General features: G+C 43.7%; 1 protein-coding gene across 2 annotated transcripts in view; it reads right to left on the reverse strand.

Moving 5' to 3' along the window:
- Window positions 1–255: 255 nt before the first annotated feature.
- LOC129863674 (2-oxoglutarate dehydrogenase complex component E1-like) overlaps window positions 256–21,998 on the reverse strand; it is a 62,065-nt gene continuing 40,322 nt past the window's right edge. For both annotated transcript variants that reach the window (XM_055935820.1, XM_055935821.1), the window contains exons 5-23: window positions 17,760–17,875; window positions 17,516–17,670; window positions 15,767–15,913; window positions 15,488–15,578; window positions 15,012–15,191; window positions 14,702–14,830; window positions 14,341–14,520; window positions 9,678–9,830; window positions 8,808–8,910; window positions 5,191–5,319; window positions 4,858–5,008; window positions 4,349–4,476; window positions 3,985–4,163; window positions 3,688–3,759; window positions 2,636–2,764; window positions 2,430–2,502; window positions 1,818–1,981; window positions 1,544–1,698; window positions 256–1,391 (exon numbers count right to left, since the gene is read on the reverse strand). In XM_055935820.1, coding sequence (XP_055791795.1) covers window positions 1,271–1,391; window positions 1,544–1,698; window positions 1,818–1,981; window positions 2,430–2,502; window positions 2,636–2,764; window positions 3,688–3,759; window positions 3,985–4,163; window positions 4,349–4,476; window positions 4,858–5,008; window positions 5,191–5,319; window positions 8,808–8,910; window positions 9,678–9,830; window positions 14,341–14,520; window positions 14,702–14,830; window positions 15,012–15,191; window positions 15,488–15,578; window positions 15,767–15,913; window positions 17,516–17,670; window positions 17,760–17,875 — 2,555 coding nt within the window. In that variant the 3' untranslated portion in view covers window positions 256–1,270. The remainder of the gene's footprint in view (window positions 1,392–1,543; window positions 1,699–1,817; window positions 1,982–2,429; window positions 2,503–2,635; window positions 2,765–3,687; window positions 3,760–3,984; window positions 4,164–4,348; window positions 4,477–4,857; window positions 5,009–5,190; window positions 5,320–8,807; window positions 8,911–9,677; window positions 9,831–14,340; window positions 14,521–14,701; window positions 14,831–15,011; window positions 15,192–15,487; window positions 15,579–15,766; window positions 15,914–17,515; window positions 17,671–17,759; window positions 17,876–21,998) is intronic.

Genomic DNA, 21,998 nt, shown 5'->3' on the forward strand with positions numbered 1-21,998 from the left:
AAGATTTTACTGGTTTACAGTACATAGGGGCAAATCAGTCAAATTGAAATAAATTCATTAGGCCCTGATCTATGGCTTGGGAGCCAGGCCCACCCACAGGGGAGCCCAGCTAATCGGAATGAGTTTTGATGACGTCACTATGTTTATTAGTCAAATTAACTGCGCACTGCTGACACACCCAAGATATGTTATTAGTAAGTTATTAATATGTAAGATATGAGATACCTGAAAAGCATTTGAAGGCTCACACGATGACACCGACAATGTCTTTATTGAATGAATAAATGATTAAGGAATAAACATAGAACACTATACGAAAATAAATAAACCCTTTACTTAGTCCGAAAGAGATCCCCGCCAGACCAGTAGGCATTTTTACCTTGTCTCTTCATAAGTTACTAGCAAAGCTTATACACTATTTTTATATAATATAATAGTAATTTTTCATCTCCCAAAAGCTTGTTTACATTTGGCACAGGAGGTGGAAGAGAGGGAAAAGTAGGGAGGAGGAGGAGAAAAGAGAGGGAGGTGAGTGGTCAAGAGGAGAGAAAGAAGAAGAGGGGAATGAAAAGAGATGAATGGGAAGAATAAATGAAAGAGGGTTAAAACACAGAGGAGGAGAGGGATGGAGAAGATGGAGAACGAGTAGTGAGAGATAGAACGTGAGAGAGAGGAAAATGGAGGGCATTTGTATGGTTGAATACATTCCTCTTAAAATGGATCCATGGTCAAACGGCGTGGACATTTCCCTCCATTGCTCAACAGTGCAAGAGGACCTATGGTCAGTCAGTGTGCGTATCAATGTATCTAAAGTCTGTCATAGCAGACAGCTCATAGTGTGGCTTGATATATAAATAATATAGAGAAACTGAATGAGGGTTCAGGGTATGTGTGTTAAGACTATCCAGTGTATGCTGGTTTAGGGATAAGAGTAGGATGAAGGGTGTTGGGGCTAGAGTCTAGGGTATAAGTCTACTAAGACTCACGTGTATACATTCAGGTTAAAACCCGACTAAAAAACAGTGTAACTTCAGCAGGTGAGGTAAAGGTAGTGTGTGGTGTATAGGTCAGTGGTATTCAACTCTTGCCCTACGAGGTCCGGAGCCTGCTGGTTTTCTGTTCTACCGGATAATTAATTGCACCCACCTGGTGTCCCAGGTCTAAACCAGTCCCTGATTAGAGGGGGAAATGAAAAACGCAGTGGAACTGGTTTCGAGGTCCAGAGTTGAGTTTGAGGGGTATAGGGCATAGGGATTCTAGTATAAGTGTGTTAGGACTGCCCAGTGAATGCGTCCAGGTTAAAAGCTGTATCTAGGAAGCGTTGTAACTCCACCAGATGAGCTGCTTTGTTCCCTGTAGCTGGAGCTGCTGCTGGCCCACGACCAGCATACCTACACACACATTCACACACACACACACACAAACATGAGAAAGAAGCGAGAACACATTTAATACAAAACACAACTCTTTGACCAGGTTTGATCAAATTATTCATTGATATCTTCCCCTGTGAGCAGGTGTGAGTGAAGGAGGCTGGTCGTACCAAACGGGGCGGGTGCGGTCGACGGTGGTGCGGAGGCGGGGTTTGACGTAGTCATAGTAACCCTGGTTCTTGTGCTCTTCCTGGCACCACACCAGGTCAGCGTTGGGATAACGACCTGTCTCCACCTTCACCTGGTCAAACGGGAAGGGAGAGAGCTGGAAGAGAGATAGATGGAGGAGAGAGAGAGATGAGATTGGAAGTGTGTGTGTGTGTGTGTATGCCTGAGTGTGTGCACTGTACATGTGTGCGTGTATGCATGTGTGTGTGTGTATACCTGCTCTATGCGTGCAATGGCCACAGTATTATCCATGCCTCTGTTCTTGCGTTCTCGGGTCAGTTCATAGTAGACCTTCCCAGTACAGAACACAATCCTCTTCACCCCATCTGGCTTCTCACACACAGGACCACTGTCTGGGATCAGACGCTGGAAGTGGGTACCTGAAAGACACACACACAAACACACAGTATAGAAACACACACACGTACGGTACACACACACACACACAATCATTCGTCTCTCATTGGTCTGATAAGCAGTATTTAAATAGTATTTGTTTTCTTTCTAATACTTGCCTGATGCAATGGAACCCAATGGAATAGTCCCCAAAGTGCAACCCCCGCTCAGGCTCAGTCAAACGCTCAGCGCATTTGACTGAAAGCAAATACCATTGGAACTCAGGTCTGGTGACAAGCAGACACTTCAGAAAATCGTTCTCATCCCGTTCCACCAGATATCTTAGCGAAGATAGCTTTGCTACCGAATAACTTAACTACACAGTACCGTACGTCAGATGTTAGAAGGAGCCATCGTGACCATAGCTAGCCTTCCGACCTCCTCGCCTTGCGAACCTAAATCCTCCCTCATCTCCCTCCATCTCTCCCTCACCTGGCAGCATGTCGTCAAAGCTGGACTTGGCATCAGGGTGGCGCAGCAGAGACTTGGGGGTGAAGACTATCAGCTGGAGAACAGAGAGAAAGGGAGAGGGAGAAAATAAGGGGAAAAGAGAAAAAGAGGAGAGATGTGTGTGTAGAGTGTATGTGAAGGACGTGCTTCTGTAAACCTGAATGTACGTGTGCGCGTGTGGCACTCACAGGCTTCCTGAAGGGCTGTAGTATTTGTCTGCGGAGGACGTGGAAGTAGTTAGCCGGTGTAGAGCAGTTGACTATGATCCAGTTACAGTCATACAGCTGACGCACAGCAAACTCCTCAGCAGAGAATTTCTATGCACGAGAGAAGGGACAGGTCATACACACACACACACACACACACAACTACCTCATCCCCATATTATTACTTACCCTCTTGCACCCCATTATCTCTACTTGCACATCATCATCTGCACATCCATCACTCCAGTATTAATGGTAAATTGTAATTATTTCGCCTCTATGGCCTATTTATTGCCTACCTCACTACTCTTCTACATTTGCACACACTGTACATTTTTCTATTTTTCTTTTCTATTGTGTTATTGACTGTACGTTTGGGTTTTTTTTTAATCCCATTTTCTCCCCAATTTTCGTGGTATCCAATCGCTAGTAATTACTACCTTGTCTCATCGCTACAACTCCCGTACGGGCTCGGGAGAGACGAAGGTCGAAAGCCATGCGTCCTCCGAAGCACAACCCAACCAGCCGTACTGCTTCTTAACACAGCGCGCCTCCAACCCGGAAGCCAGCCGCACCAATGTGTCGGAGGAAACACCGTGTACCTGGCCCCCTTGGCTGGCGCGCACTGCGCCCGGCCCGCCACAGGTGTCGCTGGAGCGCGATGAGACAAGGATATCCCTACCGGCCAAACCCTCCCTACCCCGGACGACGCTATGCCAATTGTGCATCGCCCCACGGACCTCCCGGTCGCGGCCGGCTGCGACAGAGCCTGGGCGCGAACCCAGAGACTCTGGTGGCGCAGTTAGCACTGCGATGCAGTGCCCTAGACCACTGCTCCACCCGGGAGGCCCCGACTGTACGTTTGTTTATGTGTAACTCTGTGTTGTTGTTTTTGTCGCACTGCTTTGCTTTATCTTGGCCAGGTCGCAGTTGTAAATGAGAACTTGTTCTCAACTCACCTACCTGGTTAAATTAAGGTGAAATAAAAAAATAAACACACACACACACACACACACACACACACACATACTTACAGGGTATGCATCCGGGTCTTCGTTACACATCTGCAGGAACCTCTCTGGTCGGGCCGACGAGTGCTCTGGACCCTGAGTATAGGATCATGGGATATGTAGTTTATCATCCATTTGTGACAACAGACAATGTTCTTCAAAGCGAAGACATACTTGTAGATGAGTGGTGGGGGCTGCAGTGCTATTCTGTTTTCAGAGACTGAGGCAGACAGACAGGCGGACGGATACACACACACACACAGGTTTACACTCACATACTCTGCCTCACAGATGGACGGACGGACAGACAGTAGTTCCTACCATTCCTTCCATGCCATGGGGTAGCAGTAGGACTATTCCGTTCTGTCTGACCCACTTGGCCTGTCCTGGGCAGATGAACTGGTCTATGATACACTGGGCTGTGTTGTGGAAGTCCCCAAACTGGGCCTCCCACAGAACCAGAGCATTGGGACTAGCCATGGCAAAACCCAGCTCGAAACCTAGAGGGGGGAGGAAAGGAGAGAGAGAGATGTTCAGGTCAGAAAGCATGAGGGAAGTAAAAAAACAAAAACAACTCCTCATAATGCTGTGGCATGCTGTACCGTAAAGACAGCTAAATAAAAGACTGCATCTGCATGTGTTTGTGCGCATGTCTGCGTACGTGTACGTGTGTGTGTGTACTAACCCAACACTCCGTACTCTGACAGAGAGCTGTTGCAGACAGTGTATGGAGCCTGGTTAGGAGCGATGTGGTTCATGGGAATACAGATCCTCTTATCTACATTCTGGTCATGGAGAACATGGTGTCTGTGACTGTAGAGGGGGAGATGGAGAGATGGAGAAGGAGAGAGAGAGTTATGGGTAGAGAAAAGAGAGGAAGGGGAGAGGTAGAGGGGTGGGTAGAAGAAGCGAGGGAGAGACATGAAGAGAGAGAGTAAATACGAGTTACTATACCACCAAGATGTGACAATAGTGCTTCAGTATGGCACCCAGGTCTCAAAGCCCACCAACACAACCAACTTGAGAAGATCCAACACGTGCAACCAAAATCATCCCGGGCCCCACCTACACGTCCTACGACTGCATGCAATGACATGGGCTTGCAGTCCTTGGAGTCCCGCCGCACCCACCTCTGCAGATTCTTTGTCCAGAAGCTTGCAAAATCCCAGGATTACAACAGGGTGACATTAGTACCTGAAGGTTCCTCTCTCCACGTCCTGTCCGCTGAGACGTATGTGTGTTCCCTCCTTGAGCAGCGAGCCAAAGGCCATGTACTCTCCTAGAGCCCAGTCACACACACGCTGGCCCACCATCGCCGCACGACCCTTTAGTATACGACTCAGACCTGACACACACACACACACACACACACACACACACACACACACACACACACACACACACACACACACAAGGTTACGCTGTATTTGTCTTCCACATGTATTGTGTGTGTCCACGCGTGTGTATGTGTGTGTACGGGCTTGTGCGCGCACTTGTGTGTTTGAGTGTATGTGCGTGGTTGTCTACCGCCATGTATAGTGAAGTCTTCCACAGGGACAGATGAAGCAATGTGTCCTATGTGTCCCAGCTCCTCCTCAGTCAGGCCTGTAGACGGACTGGTCATACTCTTAGGCTGGCCATCCATGTTGAAGAAACCTACACACACACACACACACACATTGATAAAAAATACACACTGTTAGTGTATGCTTACACAGAGAATAAAACACACACACACTACCAGTCAAAAGTGTGGACATTTTCTACATTGTTTAACACTTTTGTGGTTACTACATGATTCCATATGTGTTATTTCATAGATTTTATGTCTTCATTATTATTCTACAATGTAGAAAATAGTAAAAATAAAGAAAAACCCTTGAATGAGTAGGTGATCTAAAACATTTGACCAGTAGTGTATATTTTATATTTGAGATTCTTCAAAGTAGCCACCCGTTGCCTTGATGACAGCTTTGCACACTCTTGGTCTTCTCTCAACCAGCTTCATGAGGTAGCCACCTGGAATGCATTTCAATTAACAGGTGTGCCTTGTTAAAAGTAAATTTGTGGAATTTCTTTCCTTCTTAATGCGTTTGAGACAATTAGTTGTGTTGTGACAAGGTAGAGGTGCTATGCAGAAGACAACAGTATTTGGTAAAATACTAAGTCCATATTATGGCAAGAACAGCTCAAATAAGCAAAGAGAAACAACAGTACATCATTAGTTTAAGACATGAAGGTCAGTCAATGTGGAAAATTTCAAGAACTTTGAAAGTTTCTACAAGTGCAGTCGTAAAAACCATCAAAAGCTATGATGAAACTGTCTCTCATGAGGACCGCCGCAGGAAAGAAAGTCCTAGAGTTACCTCTGCTGCAGAGGAGGAGTTTATTAGAGTTACCAGCCTCAGAAATTGAAGCCCAAATAAATGCTTCACAGAGTTCAAGTAACAGACACATCTCAACATCAACTGTTCAGAGGAGACTGCGTGAATCAGGCCTTCATGGTCAAATTGCAGCAAAGAAACCACTACTAAAGGACACCAATAATAAGAAGAGACTTGCTTGGACCAAGAAACATGACCAATGGACATTAGACCAGTTGAAATCTGTCCTTTGGACTGATGAGTCCAAATTTTAGATTTTTGGTTCGAACCTTTGTGAGACGCAGAGTAGGTGAACGGATGTTCTCCGCATGTGTAGTTCCCACCGTGAAGCATGGAGGAGGAGGTGTGATGGTGTCGGGGTGCTTTGCTGGTGACATTGTGATTTATTTAAAATTCAAGGCACACTTAACCAGCATGGCTGCCACAGCATTCTGCAGCAATACACCATCCCATCTGGTTTGCGCTTAGTGGGACTATCATTTGTTTTTCAACAGGTACAATGACCCAACACACCTCCAGGCTGTGTAAGGGCTATATGACCAAGAAGGAGAGTGATGGACTGCTGCATCAGATGACCTGGCCTCCACAATCACCCGACCTCAACCAAATTGAGATGGTTTGGTATGAGTTGGACCGCAGAGTGAAGGAAAAGCAGCCAACAAGTGCTCAGCATATGTGGGAACTGTTGAAGACTGTTGGAAAAGCATTCCAGGTGAAACTGGTTGAGAGAATTCCAGGAGTGTGCAAAGCTGTCATCAAGACAAAGGGTGGATACTTTGAAGAATCTAAAATCTAAAATATATTTAGATTTGTTGAACACTTTTTTTGGCTACTGTGGTGGATGAATCAGAATTAGTTGGGTAACATAAGTAATTAAGATGTCATATCTGCATACCGTAATTTCCGGACTATAAGCCGCTACTTTTTTCCCACGCTATGAACCTTGCGCTTTATACAATGACGCGGCTAATTTATGGATTTTTCCCGCTTTCACAAATTCATGCCGCCAAAAAACTGAGCACCGTCACATAATGTGACGTAAATCGAGCGCGCTCAAACTTTCCATCATTCTGATTACGGTAGTCATTTTGTCACCCTCATCATGGCAAAGACACGGAGAAATGCACATGATGCAGCTTTCAATTTGAAGGCGATCGATCTGGCTGTTGGAGAAGGAAATAGTGCTGCTGCACGGGAGCCTTAATGAGTCGATGATAAGACGTTGGAAACAGCAGCGTGAGAAACTGACTTAGTGCAAAAAGACAACAAAAGTTTTCAGAGGAAAGAAAAGCAGATGGCCCGAACTAGAAAATGAGGCTTGGATGAGTTTGCCTCCGGATGAAAGTGAGGAGAGCGCAATGAAAACGATCCAACATCGGATGAAGCAATTCTGAGGCTATTCAACTCCGACACCAAAGGAGATGACTTCAGTGGTTTCAGTGCACAGGAGGAAGATAGTGACCAAGGACTTTCTTGGTGGGCTATTGTTTACTGCTATTTAAAAAAAAAAAAATGTTACAAGCCTGTTTCGTTAAAGCCTATTTATTTTTGTTACAAGCCGTGTTTCGTTAAAGCCTATTTATTTTTGTTACAAGCCGTGTTTCGTTTAAAGGCTGTGTAAAGTTCATTTGTTTCAATGTACCGGTAGGCACCTGCGGCTTATAGACACGTGCGGCTTATTTATGTACAAAAAAAAAAAAACAATTCAATTCAGTGGGTGCGGCTTATATTCAGGTGCGCTTAATAGTCCAGCAATTACGGTAATATTCTTATGTGATATACTTTTTATTAGAATGTATTTCTAGTAGACTCTAGTGTTGGCAATTGCATTTCTTCCCTCAGCTGGGGCTTAGTCATTTGGGGCCCAGAGAGGGGAGAGGTCAGGCTTGTCTTTTACATGTCTCTGGTGCTATGCAGAATATCAGAAAGGGAAGAGGACAGGATGGAACATTGTCTCCATATGTGAATGTATCTGTTAAACCATGTGAAGGGATGGCGTGATTAAGGGGGAACCAATTATTTGGCTCCACAATGTCTGTGCGCAAGTCACTCCGCAAGTCACTCCCCTCAGTGAGCTTGTCCAGGAGTGGGCTCAAGAGGGGGTTTACTTGAGATGGAAGTATCTAGAGTTGACAATTGAGTTATGCCATTGGATGAGGTAATAGTTCTGTGCTATGAAGTACCAGGAACGAGATTAGAACCTTGTCTTAGAGACCAAACTGAACGATAATTTATAGCGAATGCTATCTGGCTATGGGATACTCCTCTCTCAAATAAAAGTCTTTCTTTGTGAACAGTTCCTATTATCTGTGGTTTGTCATGTCGACTAGGGGGGTGGATCTTTGCTATAAAAGATCTCAGTTGCCATTATGTTGGGACTCTCTAACAATTCATTATAGATAGTGAATTGCTGAAAGTCAAAGAGCTATTGTAAAGCTCATATTATTAAAGATGAAGTTTAAGTATAACTCTGACTGGTGTGTGGTTTGTAACTCTCCTCATTTGGTAATACAGGAAAATGCCACAACACTACTACATGATTCCATGTGTTACTTCATAGTTTTGATGTCTTCACTGGTATTCTACAATGTAGAAAATAGTACAAAAAAAGAAAAACCCTTGAATGTGTAGGTGTGTCCAAACTTTTGACTGGTACTGTATGCACTTACAATATATTGTAAAACTTAGGTTCACACACACACACACACACACACACACACACACACACACACACACACACACACACACACACACACTGACCGGGCCAGGGTGAGTCTAGCCAGTGTTTGATGTGTAGAATCTTCTCGTCTTTGGAGCGAGCATGAGCCTCTTCACAGATCTTGTCATACTTGGCAATCTCCTCCTAGAGGGGAGAGGGTTAATATCGATTTAATGTTAAATTAAGTCATCCTCAACAACAACACCTTGGTACCTCATATCAATCAGCGAGTGCATTCTATATAACAACAGTCTTTCATATAAAGACAGAGGACAGAATATAATATCTAAGTAGAGGTTTGTAAGGGCTGATTATGCTACATGATGTCTATGGGCAGTCTATGGTGTATAGTATACACTGAGTGCACAAAACATTAAGAACACCTGCTCTTTCCATTACATAGACTGACCAGGTGAATCCAGGTGAAAGCTATGATCCCTTATTGATGTCACTTGTTAAATCCACTTCAATCAGTGTAGATTAAGGGGAGGAGACAGGTTAAATGAGTGTTTTTAACCCTTTAGACAATTGAGACATGGTTTGTGTATTTGTGCCATTCAGATGGTGAATGGGCAAGACAAAATATTTAAGTGCCTTTGAACGGGGTATGGTAATAGGTGCCAGGTACAACTGCTTGTGTCAGGAACTGCTGGGTTTTTCACACTCAACAGTTTCCCGTGTGTATCAAGAATGGTTCACCACCCAAAGGACATCCAGCCACCTTGACACAACTGCAGGAAGCATTGGAGTCAACATGGGCCAGCATCCCTGTGGAACACTTTCGACACCTTGCAGAGTCCATGCCCCGATGAAATTAGTCTGTTCTGAGGGCAAAAGTGGGAGTGCAGCTCGATATTAGGAAGGTGTTCCTAATGTTTGGTATACTCAGTGTATATGGCAAAATATGTTACCTCGTACTCCTGTCTGGTGACAGCTCCCTCTGCTATGAGTTTCTCAGCGTATTTCTGTAGGACTCCTTTCTGCTTCTTGATCTGCTTGTACATCAGAGGCTGGGTGAACATGGGTTCGTCCATCTCATTGTGGCCGTTACGCCTGTAACACACCTGTAACACACACACACACACACATTAGAATTCAGCTCGTTCATGGTTATGGCATGTTACCTGCAGGGGCTACATATATGGGTCTTTCAATAAATTAGGGTACCAGTGTGCATCTCTAGTAGTGTACAACTGTTTGGAGCTGCTACAATTGTATTCATGGATGCCCCCCCTGAATGTATCTCATCGGAGATACTGTCTGAATGACAGTCAAGTGATAAAGAGGTCATCCTTCAAACTCCATTCTATGAATTTATTATCAATTAATTAATTGACTAATAGCTGCCCATACCAAGCCACTGTGCAAGATAAGGTAATATTTCGACATTTCTGCATATAATTGAGTGTGTATTGACGTATTAATGAACTGCTGTTACTGTAAATAGTTAGCTGACTGATATATCCTAGCTACCAAGCTAATCATTGGTAATCTTATTAAATTATGCTATACATCCAAAACAACAGTGCCTATTGCTAGACAAGAGATATGCCCTAGCTATAGTTAGTCATTGGTTGTACATCTAACTAGCTGGAATGAAAAACATGAATACATTCAGAACAATATAGAGCGAGTGCTATTTTAAATGCACCGGCAGAACAGAGACGCTACCTCTGGTAAGACGAGGGGTGGGGGTGTGTGTCTATTTGTCAATAACAGCTGGTGTGCGATGTCTAATATTAAAGAAGTCTCGAGGTATTGCTCGCCTGAGGTAGAGTACCTTATGATAAGCTGTAGACCACACTATCTACCGAGAGAGTTCTCATCTATATTATTCGTAGCCGTCTATTTACCACCACAGAACCGATGTGGGCACTAAGACCGCTCTCAACCAACTCTATAAGGCCATAAGCAAAGAAGAAAATGCTCTCCCAGAAGTGGCACTCCTAGTGGCCGGGGACTTTAATGCAGGCAAACTTAAATCAGTTTTACCAAATATTTAAAAAAAAAATCCTAGACCACCTTTACTCCACACACAGAGATGCATACAAAGCTCTTCCCCGCCCTCAATTTGGCAAATTTGACCATAATTCTATCCTCCTGATTCCTGCTTACAAGCAAAAACAAAAGCAGGAAGTACCAGTGACTCGTTCAATACGGAAGTGGTCAGATGACGCGGATGCTACACTACAGGACCGTTTTGCTATTACAGACTGGAATATGTTCTGGGATTCATCCAATGGCATTGAGGAGTACACCACCTCAGTCATCGGCTTCATCAATAAGTGCATCGATGACGTCGTCCCCACAGTGACTGTACATACATATCCCAACCAGAAGCTATGGATTACAGGCAAGGAGTGGGAGACTAAACCGGATGCTTATATGAAATCCCACCATGCCCACAGACGAACCATCAAACAAAGCGTCAATATAGGATTAAGATTGAATCGTACTACACTGGCTCTGATGCTCGTTGGATGAGGCAGGGCTTGAAAACTATTACGAATTACAAAGGGAAACCCAGACGCGAGCTGCCCAGTGACGCGAGCTGACCAGACGAGCTAAATGCCTTTTATGCTCGCTTCGATGCGATCAACACTGAAGCATGCACGAGAGCACCAGCTGTGCTGGAGGACTGTGTGATAATGCTCTTGGTAGCCGATGTGAACAAAACCTTTAAAAACAGGTCAACATTCACAAAGCCGCTGAGCCAGACGGATTACCAGGACGTGTACTCAAAGCATGCGCGGACCAACTGTCAAGTGTCTTCACTGACATTTTCAACCTCTCCCTGATCAAGTCTGTAATACCTACATGTTTCAAACAGATCACCATAGTACCTGTGTCCAAGGAAGCGAAGGTAACCTGCCTAAATGATTACAGCCCCGTGGCACTCACGTCGGTAGCCATGAAGTGCTTTTAAAGACTGGTTATGGCTCACATCAACAGCATCCTCCCGGCCACCCTAGACCCACTCCAATTCGCATACCGCCCCAACAGATCCACAATCTCAATCGCACTCCACACTGCCCTTTCTCTGACGACACAACAGTGGTAGGAGTGATCACCTACAATGAGATGGCTTATAGGGAGTATGTCAGAGAACTGGCAGTGTGTTGCCAGGACAACAACCTCTCCGTCAATGTGAGCAAGACAAAGGAGCTGATCGTGGACTACAGGAAAAGGCGGGCCGTACAGGCTCCCATTAACATTGACGGGGCTCTAGTGGAGCGGGTCGAGAGTTTCAACGTCCTTGGTGTCCACGTCACCAACTAACTGTCCTGGTCCAAACATACCAAGACAGTCGGGAAGAGGGCACGACAAAACCTTTTCCTCCTCAGGAGACTGAAAAAACTTGGCATGGGTCCCCAGATCCTCAAAAGGTTCTACCGCTGCACCATCGAGAGCATCCTGACCGGTTGCATGACCGCCTGGTACGGCAACTGCTTGGCATCAGACCGTAAGGCATCTGTAGAGGGTAGTGCGAACAGCCCAGTACATCACTGGGGCCAAGCTTCCTGCCATCCAGGACCTATAAAATAGGCGGTGTCTGAGGAAAGCCCATAAATAAGCCCAGAGACGCCAGTCACTCAAGTTATACCAGAACGCCAAGTCTAGAACCAAAAGTCTCCTCAACAGTTTCTACCCCCAAGCCATAAGACTGCTGAACGATTAATAAAATCGCCACCGGACAATTTACATTGACCCCCCCCCCCCCCCCCTTTTGTACACTGCTGCTACTCGCTGTTAATTATCTATGCATAGTCCCTTCACCTCACCTACATGTACAAATTACCTCAACTAACCTGTACCCCCGCACACGGACTCGGTACCGGTGCCCCCTGTATATAGCCTAGTTATTGTTATTCTTATTGTGTTACTTTTTATAATTACTTTTTATTTTAGTCTACTTAGTAAATATTTTCTTAACTTTTCTTGAACAGAACTGTTGGATAAGGGCTTGTAAGTAAGCATATCACGGTAAAGTCTACACTTGTTGTAGTCGGCGCATGTGACAAATAACATTTGATTTGAATGAAGGAAGGGTTTGAATAGTAGACATGTAAATATATCCTGTTTACAGCAGGTCTCCAGCTGCCCAGACCTGTCTGATCAGCCTGATAGGGTTGCCGTGGGTGTGTCCAGCTTACACCTGTGAAAATCTGTGTGTGTATAGCAATGGAATTAAACATCCAACCCATGCCTCAAGTGTTGTGCTGTCGGTCCACTACACACCCGAAGGGTTGTGGAGTCCTGTCCAGAAACACTCCCCAGCCCCTACCCCGAGACACTTGTGGAGATCTGAGAGAATTGAACAGGTGTAAGCAATACCACCAAAATTCCACCAAGCCTATCAGAGGTTAAGATGGCGCTCTCCCCATGTCACCACCCATCAATCCCTCTTAGATCTCCACAAGTGTCTAGACTCTGGGAAGTAGGGGATGCGGGTTGTTTCTGGACAGGTCATGGGTATTATGGTAGCTCAGTCGGTCAGTCAGCCAGTCTGGCACTGTCAAAATATTTGAATAGCTGTCAAATACTTGCTTCCTCTGTCCTTGGGAGAATTTCTATTGCATGTCCTTGATTCGTTGCATCCTCTCTCTTCATCTCCGCCTCAAAACCCATTGGATGAGAAGGTCAGAGGTCCCTCCTCTGTCACCTTCTTATCCAATGGGTTTTGAGAAGGAGGCAAGGGGAGAGGATGTGAGGAATGAACGAAATGCAATTGAGATTCTCCTCTTGTTTCCTCCATTCCTCACCTCCCTCTCAAAGCACATTGGGGGAGAGGAGGGAAGGTTCGTCCCACTTTCGAGGAGGTGCATGGAGTGGAGGAAACAAGGACAGAGGAAGCAAGAATGTGACATCTAGTTCTCACACACATGCACACACATGCACACACATGCACACACACAACTTGAAGAGTTTACTGACTATAATGATTTCATTATTGGTAATTATTATTGCCAATGATTTGTTGACAGAGGCCATTCTATTATATTATTGCATTAAATTATATAAACTATACAAAAAAATACAGAAATGCATTCTTCTGGAATGTTTAGCATGGCTATAAATGATAGAGAAGGCGACTACAACACAAAAAGACCTGCTACTTGGCATGGCAAAGAAAATGCAGTGTCCGTGTTTTATGTGACATTTTGAATGATCTGTAGATGTTTTGTTGTTGCTAGGAGTTATGGTCTCATTTTGCCTACCTAGACTCTTATTCCTGTAAATACACATGTGAAGATGCAAGAAAATCCTAATTAAATGTACATAAAGCCTTTTTTTTTACCCTGATGTCACACATTAGTCCCTTTATTTATAGAAAGTGTCAATGATGACTGTTCGGTAAGTCACTAAAGGTGTCTGCTTAATAACCCTATTATAATTATCATCTCATTATGACCATTACAAACACCTGACCTGATACACGTTTCTTATTGGACAAGTTTCTAATTGGTCACAAACGTTTTCACACCATTTTTTAGTAGTCCCTCCCTGTTTCAGTCTGTTTTCCTCTGTTTCATGCCTAATGAACACCACCCTGGTCAGGAAACACACACTCACCAGGTCGACGACTACGTCCTTGTGAAAGGTTGCTCTCCACTCGGCGGCGACATTACACACGTACACGACAGCCTCGGGGTCGTCAGCGTTGACATGGAAGATGGGGGCGTTGACCACTTTGGCCACGTCTGTAGGGTAAGAGGATGACCTCGCCACCCTGGGGTCGGTGGTGAAACCAATCTGCAGGGTGGGAGAGAGAAAAGAGGGAAGTTAAACTAAGGGAAGGGTGTGTGTGTGTGTGTGTGTGTGTGTGTGTGTGTGTGTGTGTGTGTGTGTGTGTGTGTGTGTGTGTGTGTGTGTGTGTGTGTGTGTGTGTGTGTGTGTGCATGCATGCGTGCCTACCCGCACGTGCATGTGTTACCTGGTTGTTGACCACCACATGGATAGTGCCATGTGTGGTGTAGGAGGGCAGGTCAGAGAGGTGGAAGGTCTCATAGACAACCCCCTGGCCTGCAAATGCTGCATCACCATGGAGCAGGATGGACATTACCTGGAAATACACACAAACAGAAATATAAATACACAGACAGACAGACAGACAGACAGACAGACAGACAGACAGACAGACAGACAGGCATACAGACAGACAGGCAGACAGGCAGACACAGAAACCAAAAAACATACAAATCCATACACAGTCTGTCTGTCTGCCTGTGTGTGTGTGTACTTACCCTGTTGCCTTCTGTGTCCCCGCAGTAGAACTGCTCAGCCTTGGTCTTTCCCTGCACCACAGGGTCCACAGCCTCCAGGTGGGAAGGGTTAGCCATGAGTGACAGTGTGATGTTCCTATCAGTGACCCGGTTGATCCTCCGGTGCCACATCCCCAAGTGGTACTTCACATCTCCAGAACCCTGAGGGGGGAGGGGGGGAGAAGAAGAGAGGGCAGGTGAATTGTAAGAGTATAACTTCTTCATTTTCTTTAGCTTCTGATATGGAAGATTCTTTTTTGTGTTATTCACTTTCCATATTGTGTTACCAGGGTCGTGATCTTTAGGGTACGCAATGGACAACGTTTGAACATTTTTTGCAACAGAAAATGAAAATCTGTGTTTCTTATTGGACAAAGTCCCTCCCTGCTTCAGTTATTTCTGTCCCCGTTTGGTGGTTAATGAACAGGACCCTGCTCTCTGCTAGCTGTAGGAATTACCTCATCAGCAGCCTCAAGCTTGGAGTCAAACTGACAGAAGATCTGATCCAGCTCCTTACGGATCACATTGGCCAACACATTCAACCTCCCCCTGGAGAGATAGAGCGAGAGACAAGGGTGGAGAGAGAGAGAACAACTTTCAGCTACGCTACGCACTGGGCAGCTTGTGATTGGTGTGTATGCGGTAACAGTACCTGTAGGGGGGCCTATGATTGGTGTTTCCATGGACAACGCTGCCTGTGGGGCAGCCTGTGATTGGTGTTTCTGTGGTAACAGTACCTGTGAGGCATGCCCATGATGATGCTCTCCACTCCGTTCATGCTGGACTTGTCGATGATGGTCTTCAGGGCCGGGATGAGAGACTCACAGCCCTCCAGGCCAAAACGCTTCTCTGATGACCATTTCCTCTGCAGGAACTCCTCAAACCTTGCCAACAGGAAACAGGAAGTTAAACAGGAAGTTAAACATATGTCACCAAGTCCAGAAATGAACCCTAATCCCAATTTCAAATAGCCCTTTCGCTCTATGCATTTGTGGAGATCTGAGAGGATTTGATAGGTGCAAGTGTTACGGAATCAATGAGACAACCTTCTGTTACACTACACTCACTTTGTCTAGGGGACCTAGGCTTGCCTAATTGTTCTGTGACCTGACTGGGTGTGTGCTTTAGCGTGAACGTAGAAGTGTCCGGATCGTGTTGTATGTACATGTACCCAGGAGATAGCAAACTTACCGAGTTCAGGGCCAGCTCTGTCTTAACCTCTTGGTCGGCCAGTCCAAGAAGGTTATTCATGTTCATGGTGACAAAATAAATAGATGTACAAAAACCAACCTACAAAAAGGCATGCCCAACTAAAGAGGTTAACTAACACAAAGAAACAAACAAAGGCCGTCTGAGAAGCTTCGGTCCCACTCTCTCTCACTGAGAGGACACTTGCGTAATTATCAAGGCTTTTGTGAAGTAATACTTGCACCTCTGAAGATAAACAAAGCATTTACATTCAGCAAATCTTAATCTGATTTGTCATCCTGAGGGTCCGAGATAAAATGTAGCATAGCTTTGTTTGATTAAATCCATTTCTATATTCAAATGTAGGAACTGGGTTCTAAGGTTTGAACCCCTACTGTTTCTGGCCCCACACCGATCCCGACCGGCCATCTAGATGTGTGAAGGTTAGTGTCTTTTCTATAGGGAAGCTAATTTCCATCATGTATGACCTTCCTGGGGATGTGTAAACTTACATTATTTTTATTACCATTATTTCCATTACCATTTATGTATGTTCTCTATAGTTATGTACTTGAAAATGTATCAATTGACTAATTCGGCACATTTGGGCAGACTTGATACTAAATTTTGTGCAGTATTGCAATGCTTCACTGGATCAATCTGAAACTTTGCACATACACTGCTAATCTAAATTGCACCTAAACTCCAATATTATATAATGGCCTTTCTCTTGCATTTCAAAGATGATGAAAAGAATAACAAATAGGAAACGCATGTTTTTTTTGTTTGGATTATCTTTTATCAGATCTAATGTGTTATAGTCTTCTACATTCATTTCACATTTCCACAAACTTCAAAGTGTTTTCTTTCAAATGGAATCAAGAATATGCATATCCTTGCTTCAGGTCCTGAGCTACAGGCAGTTAGATTTGGGTAAGTCATTTTAGGCAAAAATTGAAAAAAGGGGTACGATCCTTAAGAGGTTTTTAAGGTGAATGCACTAACTGTAAGTCGCTCTGGATAAGAGCGTCTGCTAAATTACAAAAATGTCTAATGTAAGGCTTCCTGGCAGAGCACATCACTTAAACCGGTTGCTGCTGCCATCTGGGGATGAGGTGTGGAAGTGTAGTATGTTGTCCTGCTATGTGCATCACACTAAACATATCATGGCACAAGAAATATGGCAAAAGCAATGTGCTTATGCAATAAACTGTCTTTGTGACATTTTTTGTAACCTGCACAATTGGTAAATATGCACACACTATTTTTTTTTATGTGAAACCGGTGTACAGACAGACCTGGTGGATCGAACCATTCTGGCTAGCAGGGTCCTCTTCTCCTCCAGGGTGAACTGCATGATGCCTGGCCTCTCAAACTTCTGTCTGATCCACTGGCACTGCTCCAGGTCATTAATGAACATGAACTCTACTCCAATTGACTGACAGTACGCCATCTAGAGGAGAGGAGAGGTCAGTGCACCTGTGTGTATGTGTGTGGGCAGTTTTTAGCAAGCAGTGAGTGCATGCAACGTGTCGGTTCTACCTCGAGGCGCTGTATGATCTCTCGGAGGGGCAGAGTGCTCTCGCTGCCCCCTATAAAGGTTGTGGTGGGGAGCCGGAACACCTTGTCCAGATCGGACTCATCCAGACCATAGAACTCTGCCATTGTTACCATGTAGATTGGAGGAGGGGGGGGGGGGGGGGGGTATAGAAACATAATAGACAAATGGAGAGAGGAAGAGGTGATCAGAGAGTTAGAGAAAGAGAGAGAGACGGAAAAAAGCAGAAAGACAGGGAATTAGTGGGAGAGAGGGGGCATACAGAAGGAAGGCTAATTTAAACATCAAAATGACAGACGTGATATCTAGAGAAACCCACTCTATATTCGAATATCAAAGTTATACAGACATCCAAAAAAGCACAACATTGATTGGTTAGTTTGATGGCCACAAGCAGGGTTATTGCATTACACGAGATAGACGGGAGAGACAGAGCATATGAGCGAGAAAGAGGTAGAGCGAGAGAGAAAGAAACAGCAAGAGGTGATGGTGAAATAACAATGTCAGCAGTAACATGAAGAAGAGTGGTGGGGAGAGATGGAGGGGTGACAAAAACAATTCATTTTCTGGAATGAAGGGGTACGCGACGATGCAAATACAAAATGGTGGCAGGGAATGGCGTGAACGTGAAAGGCTGTCTCAGAGTCAGCGGACTCCCACTATAGTGCCTTCAGAAAGTACTCAAACCCCCTGACTTTTTTCACATTTTGTTGTTTTACAGCCTGAATTTAAAATAGATTAAATTGCGAATTTGTGTCACCGGCCTACACACAATAGCCCATAATGTCAAAGTGGAATTATGTTTATAAAAAAGTTTTGAAATTGTGACTCGTTTCAGGAAACTAGGCATATGTCCCGCATCACTACTTCACAGGAGAGGCATTGGAACGTAAACATTTTTATCAAAATGCATTTTTTTGGCAGAAATGCCTTCTGAAACAAACTTCCATGTGCGTTAATAACAAACTTGTATGTTGTAAGTCAAAAAGAGAACACACAGAAGGCTGTTATGTAAAACACCTGTCTCCAGATTACATCTTTAAACTTAGAACAACTATCTGTGACAGAGAGGGACAAGCGTTCATCCATGTATACGACTAAGAGAGTCTATTTATCTACATTTTAAGATATTATACGTTTCTAATTTTGTCAGAAAGTTGTTTTCATTGCAAGTTAAAGCGTACTGTTAGCTAGCTAGCTAACGCTAGCTGGCTGGCTCGCTAGCTAACGTTACGTGTGTGTAGTAATATTATTCGTATCTCAGAGCATTGCTAGTAATAGCCGAATGTTAGCCAACTAGCTAACATTGAACCTAGTTGGTTAGCTTTAGCTACCTTCCGATTCATGCAGGGTAGTAACGTTATGAGTTGGGACTATGGTTAATTGTTTAGCTAAACAGAATACTCCACTATGCAAGTAACCATTTCACTGTACCGTTTACACCTCCTGTATCCTGTGCATGTGACAAATACATTTTGATTTTACTTGATAGAGTGTGTGTTTACCAGAGACAGTAATGTGAAGAACAACATGACTTGCACCAAAGACAAATTAGGATATACCGTTAGGTCAAAGAGACGGTGTTCAAGTTCTCTGGTAGAATGCCCTGATTTTATTTTAATCACACTCACAACCATAAGCTATTTTCTGTAATTAGCTTGCCATTAACTTGTAAATAATGATCTTGTTGTGAGTTTATTTTCCTGAAATAATGAATACAAATTAGCTAAAGTTAAGACGTTGTCAGCTATATGATATGCTCATTATTTGAGCTGGCTAGCCAGCTAACTTAACGCTAACTTAGTTTTGAAATCTTTGGTTGTTTAGCACACAACGACCGTACTCACTCTGTTTAGCATATGGCGTCACATGTGAATCCTTAAAGAGATGGGTGGGGCTAAGGCCTAAGCTGGTGTGAATGATGCTGAATGGGTGTTAACAAAGAAGAGCTGTCCAGTAGGTGTACCAAAACATTCAAGGACCATTTTCTCAAAAGTGGGGTAACAAGTTTATCAACTTTAAAAGCAGAATTACTTCTGCTTTGTTCCTAATTGTTCCTAATCTGTAGTGTCTGATATACCATGCTCTAGTCTCTACTTTTATCCAATGTAAAAAAACACAATTTCAAATGTTGCTACATAAGATCGAATCGAACCGGTCGGTCACAATTAATTAAAAATGAAAAGCTGAAATGTCTTGAGTCAATAAGTATTCAACCCCTTTGTTATGGCAAGCCTAAATAGGTTCAGGAGTAAAAATGTGCTTAACAAGTCACATAACAAATTGCATGGACTCTGCGTGCAATAATAGTGTTTAACATTATTTTTGAATGACTACCTCATCTCTGTACCCCACTCGTACAATTATCTGTAAGGTCCCTCAGTTGAGCAGTGAATTTCAAACACAAATTCAACCACAGACCAGGGAGGTTTTTCAATGCCTCGCAAAGAAGGGCACCTATTGGTAGATGGGTAGAAATACATTTAAAAAGCAGACAATGAATATCCCTTTGAGCATGGTGAAGTTATTAATTACACGTTGGATGGTGTATACAACCAGTCACTACATACAAAGTTTCCCAAACTCAGTCCTCGGGACCACGAGGGGAGCACGTTTTGGTTTTTGCCACAACACTACACAGCTGTTTAAAATGATCAAAGCTTTATGATTAGTTGATTATTTGAATCAGCTGTTTAGGACTAGGACAAAAAACAAAATATGCTCCCCTTGTGGTCCCTAGGACCAAGTTTGAGAAACCCTGCTCAAACCCAACGCATGTATCTTTGTAGTGCTCAGTTGCCAGAGAGGAAGGAAACCACTCAGGGACATAACACATCACGAAGTACCACTCTGGGAGACAAATTCGCCTTTCAGCAGGTCAATAACCTAAAACACAAGGCCAAATATACACTGGAGTTGCTTATCAAGATAACACTGAATATTCCTGAGTGGCGTAATTACAGTTGACTTAACTCAGCTGTGTAGCAATGATCAACAACCAACTTGACAGCGCTTCAAGAATTTTTTTAAATAATGATGTGCAAATATTGCACAATCCAGGTGTGAAAGCTCTTACCCAGAAAGACTTACAGCTGTAATCGCTGCCAAGGTGATTCTAACATGTATTGACTAATGGGGTTGAATACTTATGTAATCATGAGTGTTTTATTTCTCATAATTTTCTTTACAAATGTTAGAATTTTTCTTCCACTTTGACAATACAGATTATTTTGTGTAGATCGTTGACACAAAATTACAATTAAATCCATTTTAATCCCAACTTGTAAAACAACAAAATGTGGAAAAAGTCAAGGGGTGTGAATACTTTCTGAAGGCACTGTATGTCTGTTTTTTATTGAAATGTTCCACTGCCATATGTAATGCTTGAGTGTGTAAAGCCTAGGAGCAGCGCTAGCCTCAGCTGCACTGATGATCTAAACAGCTGTTTCTGTTATGTTAAAGTAACTGTCCAGTCTTTCCAGATTCCTATAAAATATGACCTATGGTTAATTACAATATGATTGAAATAGTTTTCCTTCCAAAAGCAGCATTTAGGTGTTTGAATGGTGTGGACGAACTGCGTACCCCTAACAATAGAATGGTGTAGGCATATACCCACCATTAAAAATATTCATGCGAGTAGACCGCTGATTGGCCAGCTCAGCCAATGAACCAACATGACATCATGTTCTATTAGGAAATAGCAAGTATTTTTGAAACGGTCTTTCTGAGATACAAGTTTGAGGTGTTTTTTTTTTTTTATGTTTTTTTATTCTTTATTATTATTTGGCCACAAACGTGAGTATAGGATGAGTCAACAACATTATTTGGGTATGAGTTAACAGAATATACATTTTCTGAAGATATATTTTCCCTGGACAGTTACTTTAACAGAACGACTATAGATCAAAGACTATACTTTAAGCCAATACATGTATAATACACTTCTTATTACAGAAGAAATCTTATAGCGTGTAGATGCGTGTGTTTGATTTCCTAGTAGGTGTATGAATAACAGTCCAAACCTCAATGGATTAACTCGGCACAGCACAGAAATTACATAACAGCATTTGACCTAATAAAACACACACTATCACCCAGCGCGCGCGCGTGCACACACACACACACACACACACACACACACACACACACACACACACACACACAATCCCCTGATATGACCTTGTGTTAATAAAAATACAACAAGGCAGCATTCTCTAACA

The sequence above is a fragment of the Salvelinus fontinalis genome, chromosome 10 (assembly GCF_029448725.1).
Source record: "Salvelinus fontinalis isolate EN_2023a chromosome 10, ASM2944872v1, whole genome shotgun sequence".
In the NCBI taxonomy this organism is placed as follows: domain Eukaryota; kingdom Metazoa; phylum Chordata; class Actinopteri; order Salmoniformes; family Salmonidae; genus Salvelinus; species Salvelinus fontinalis.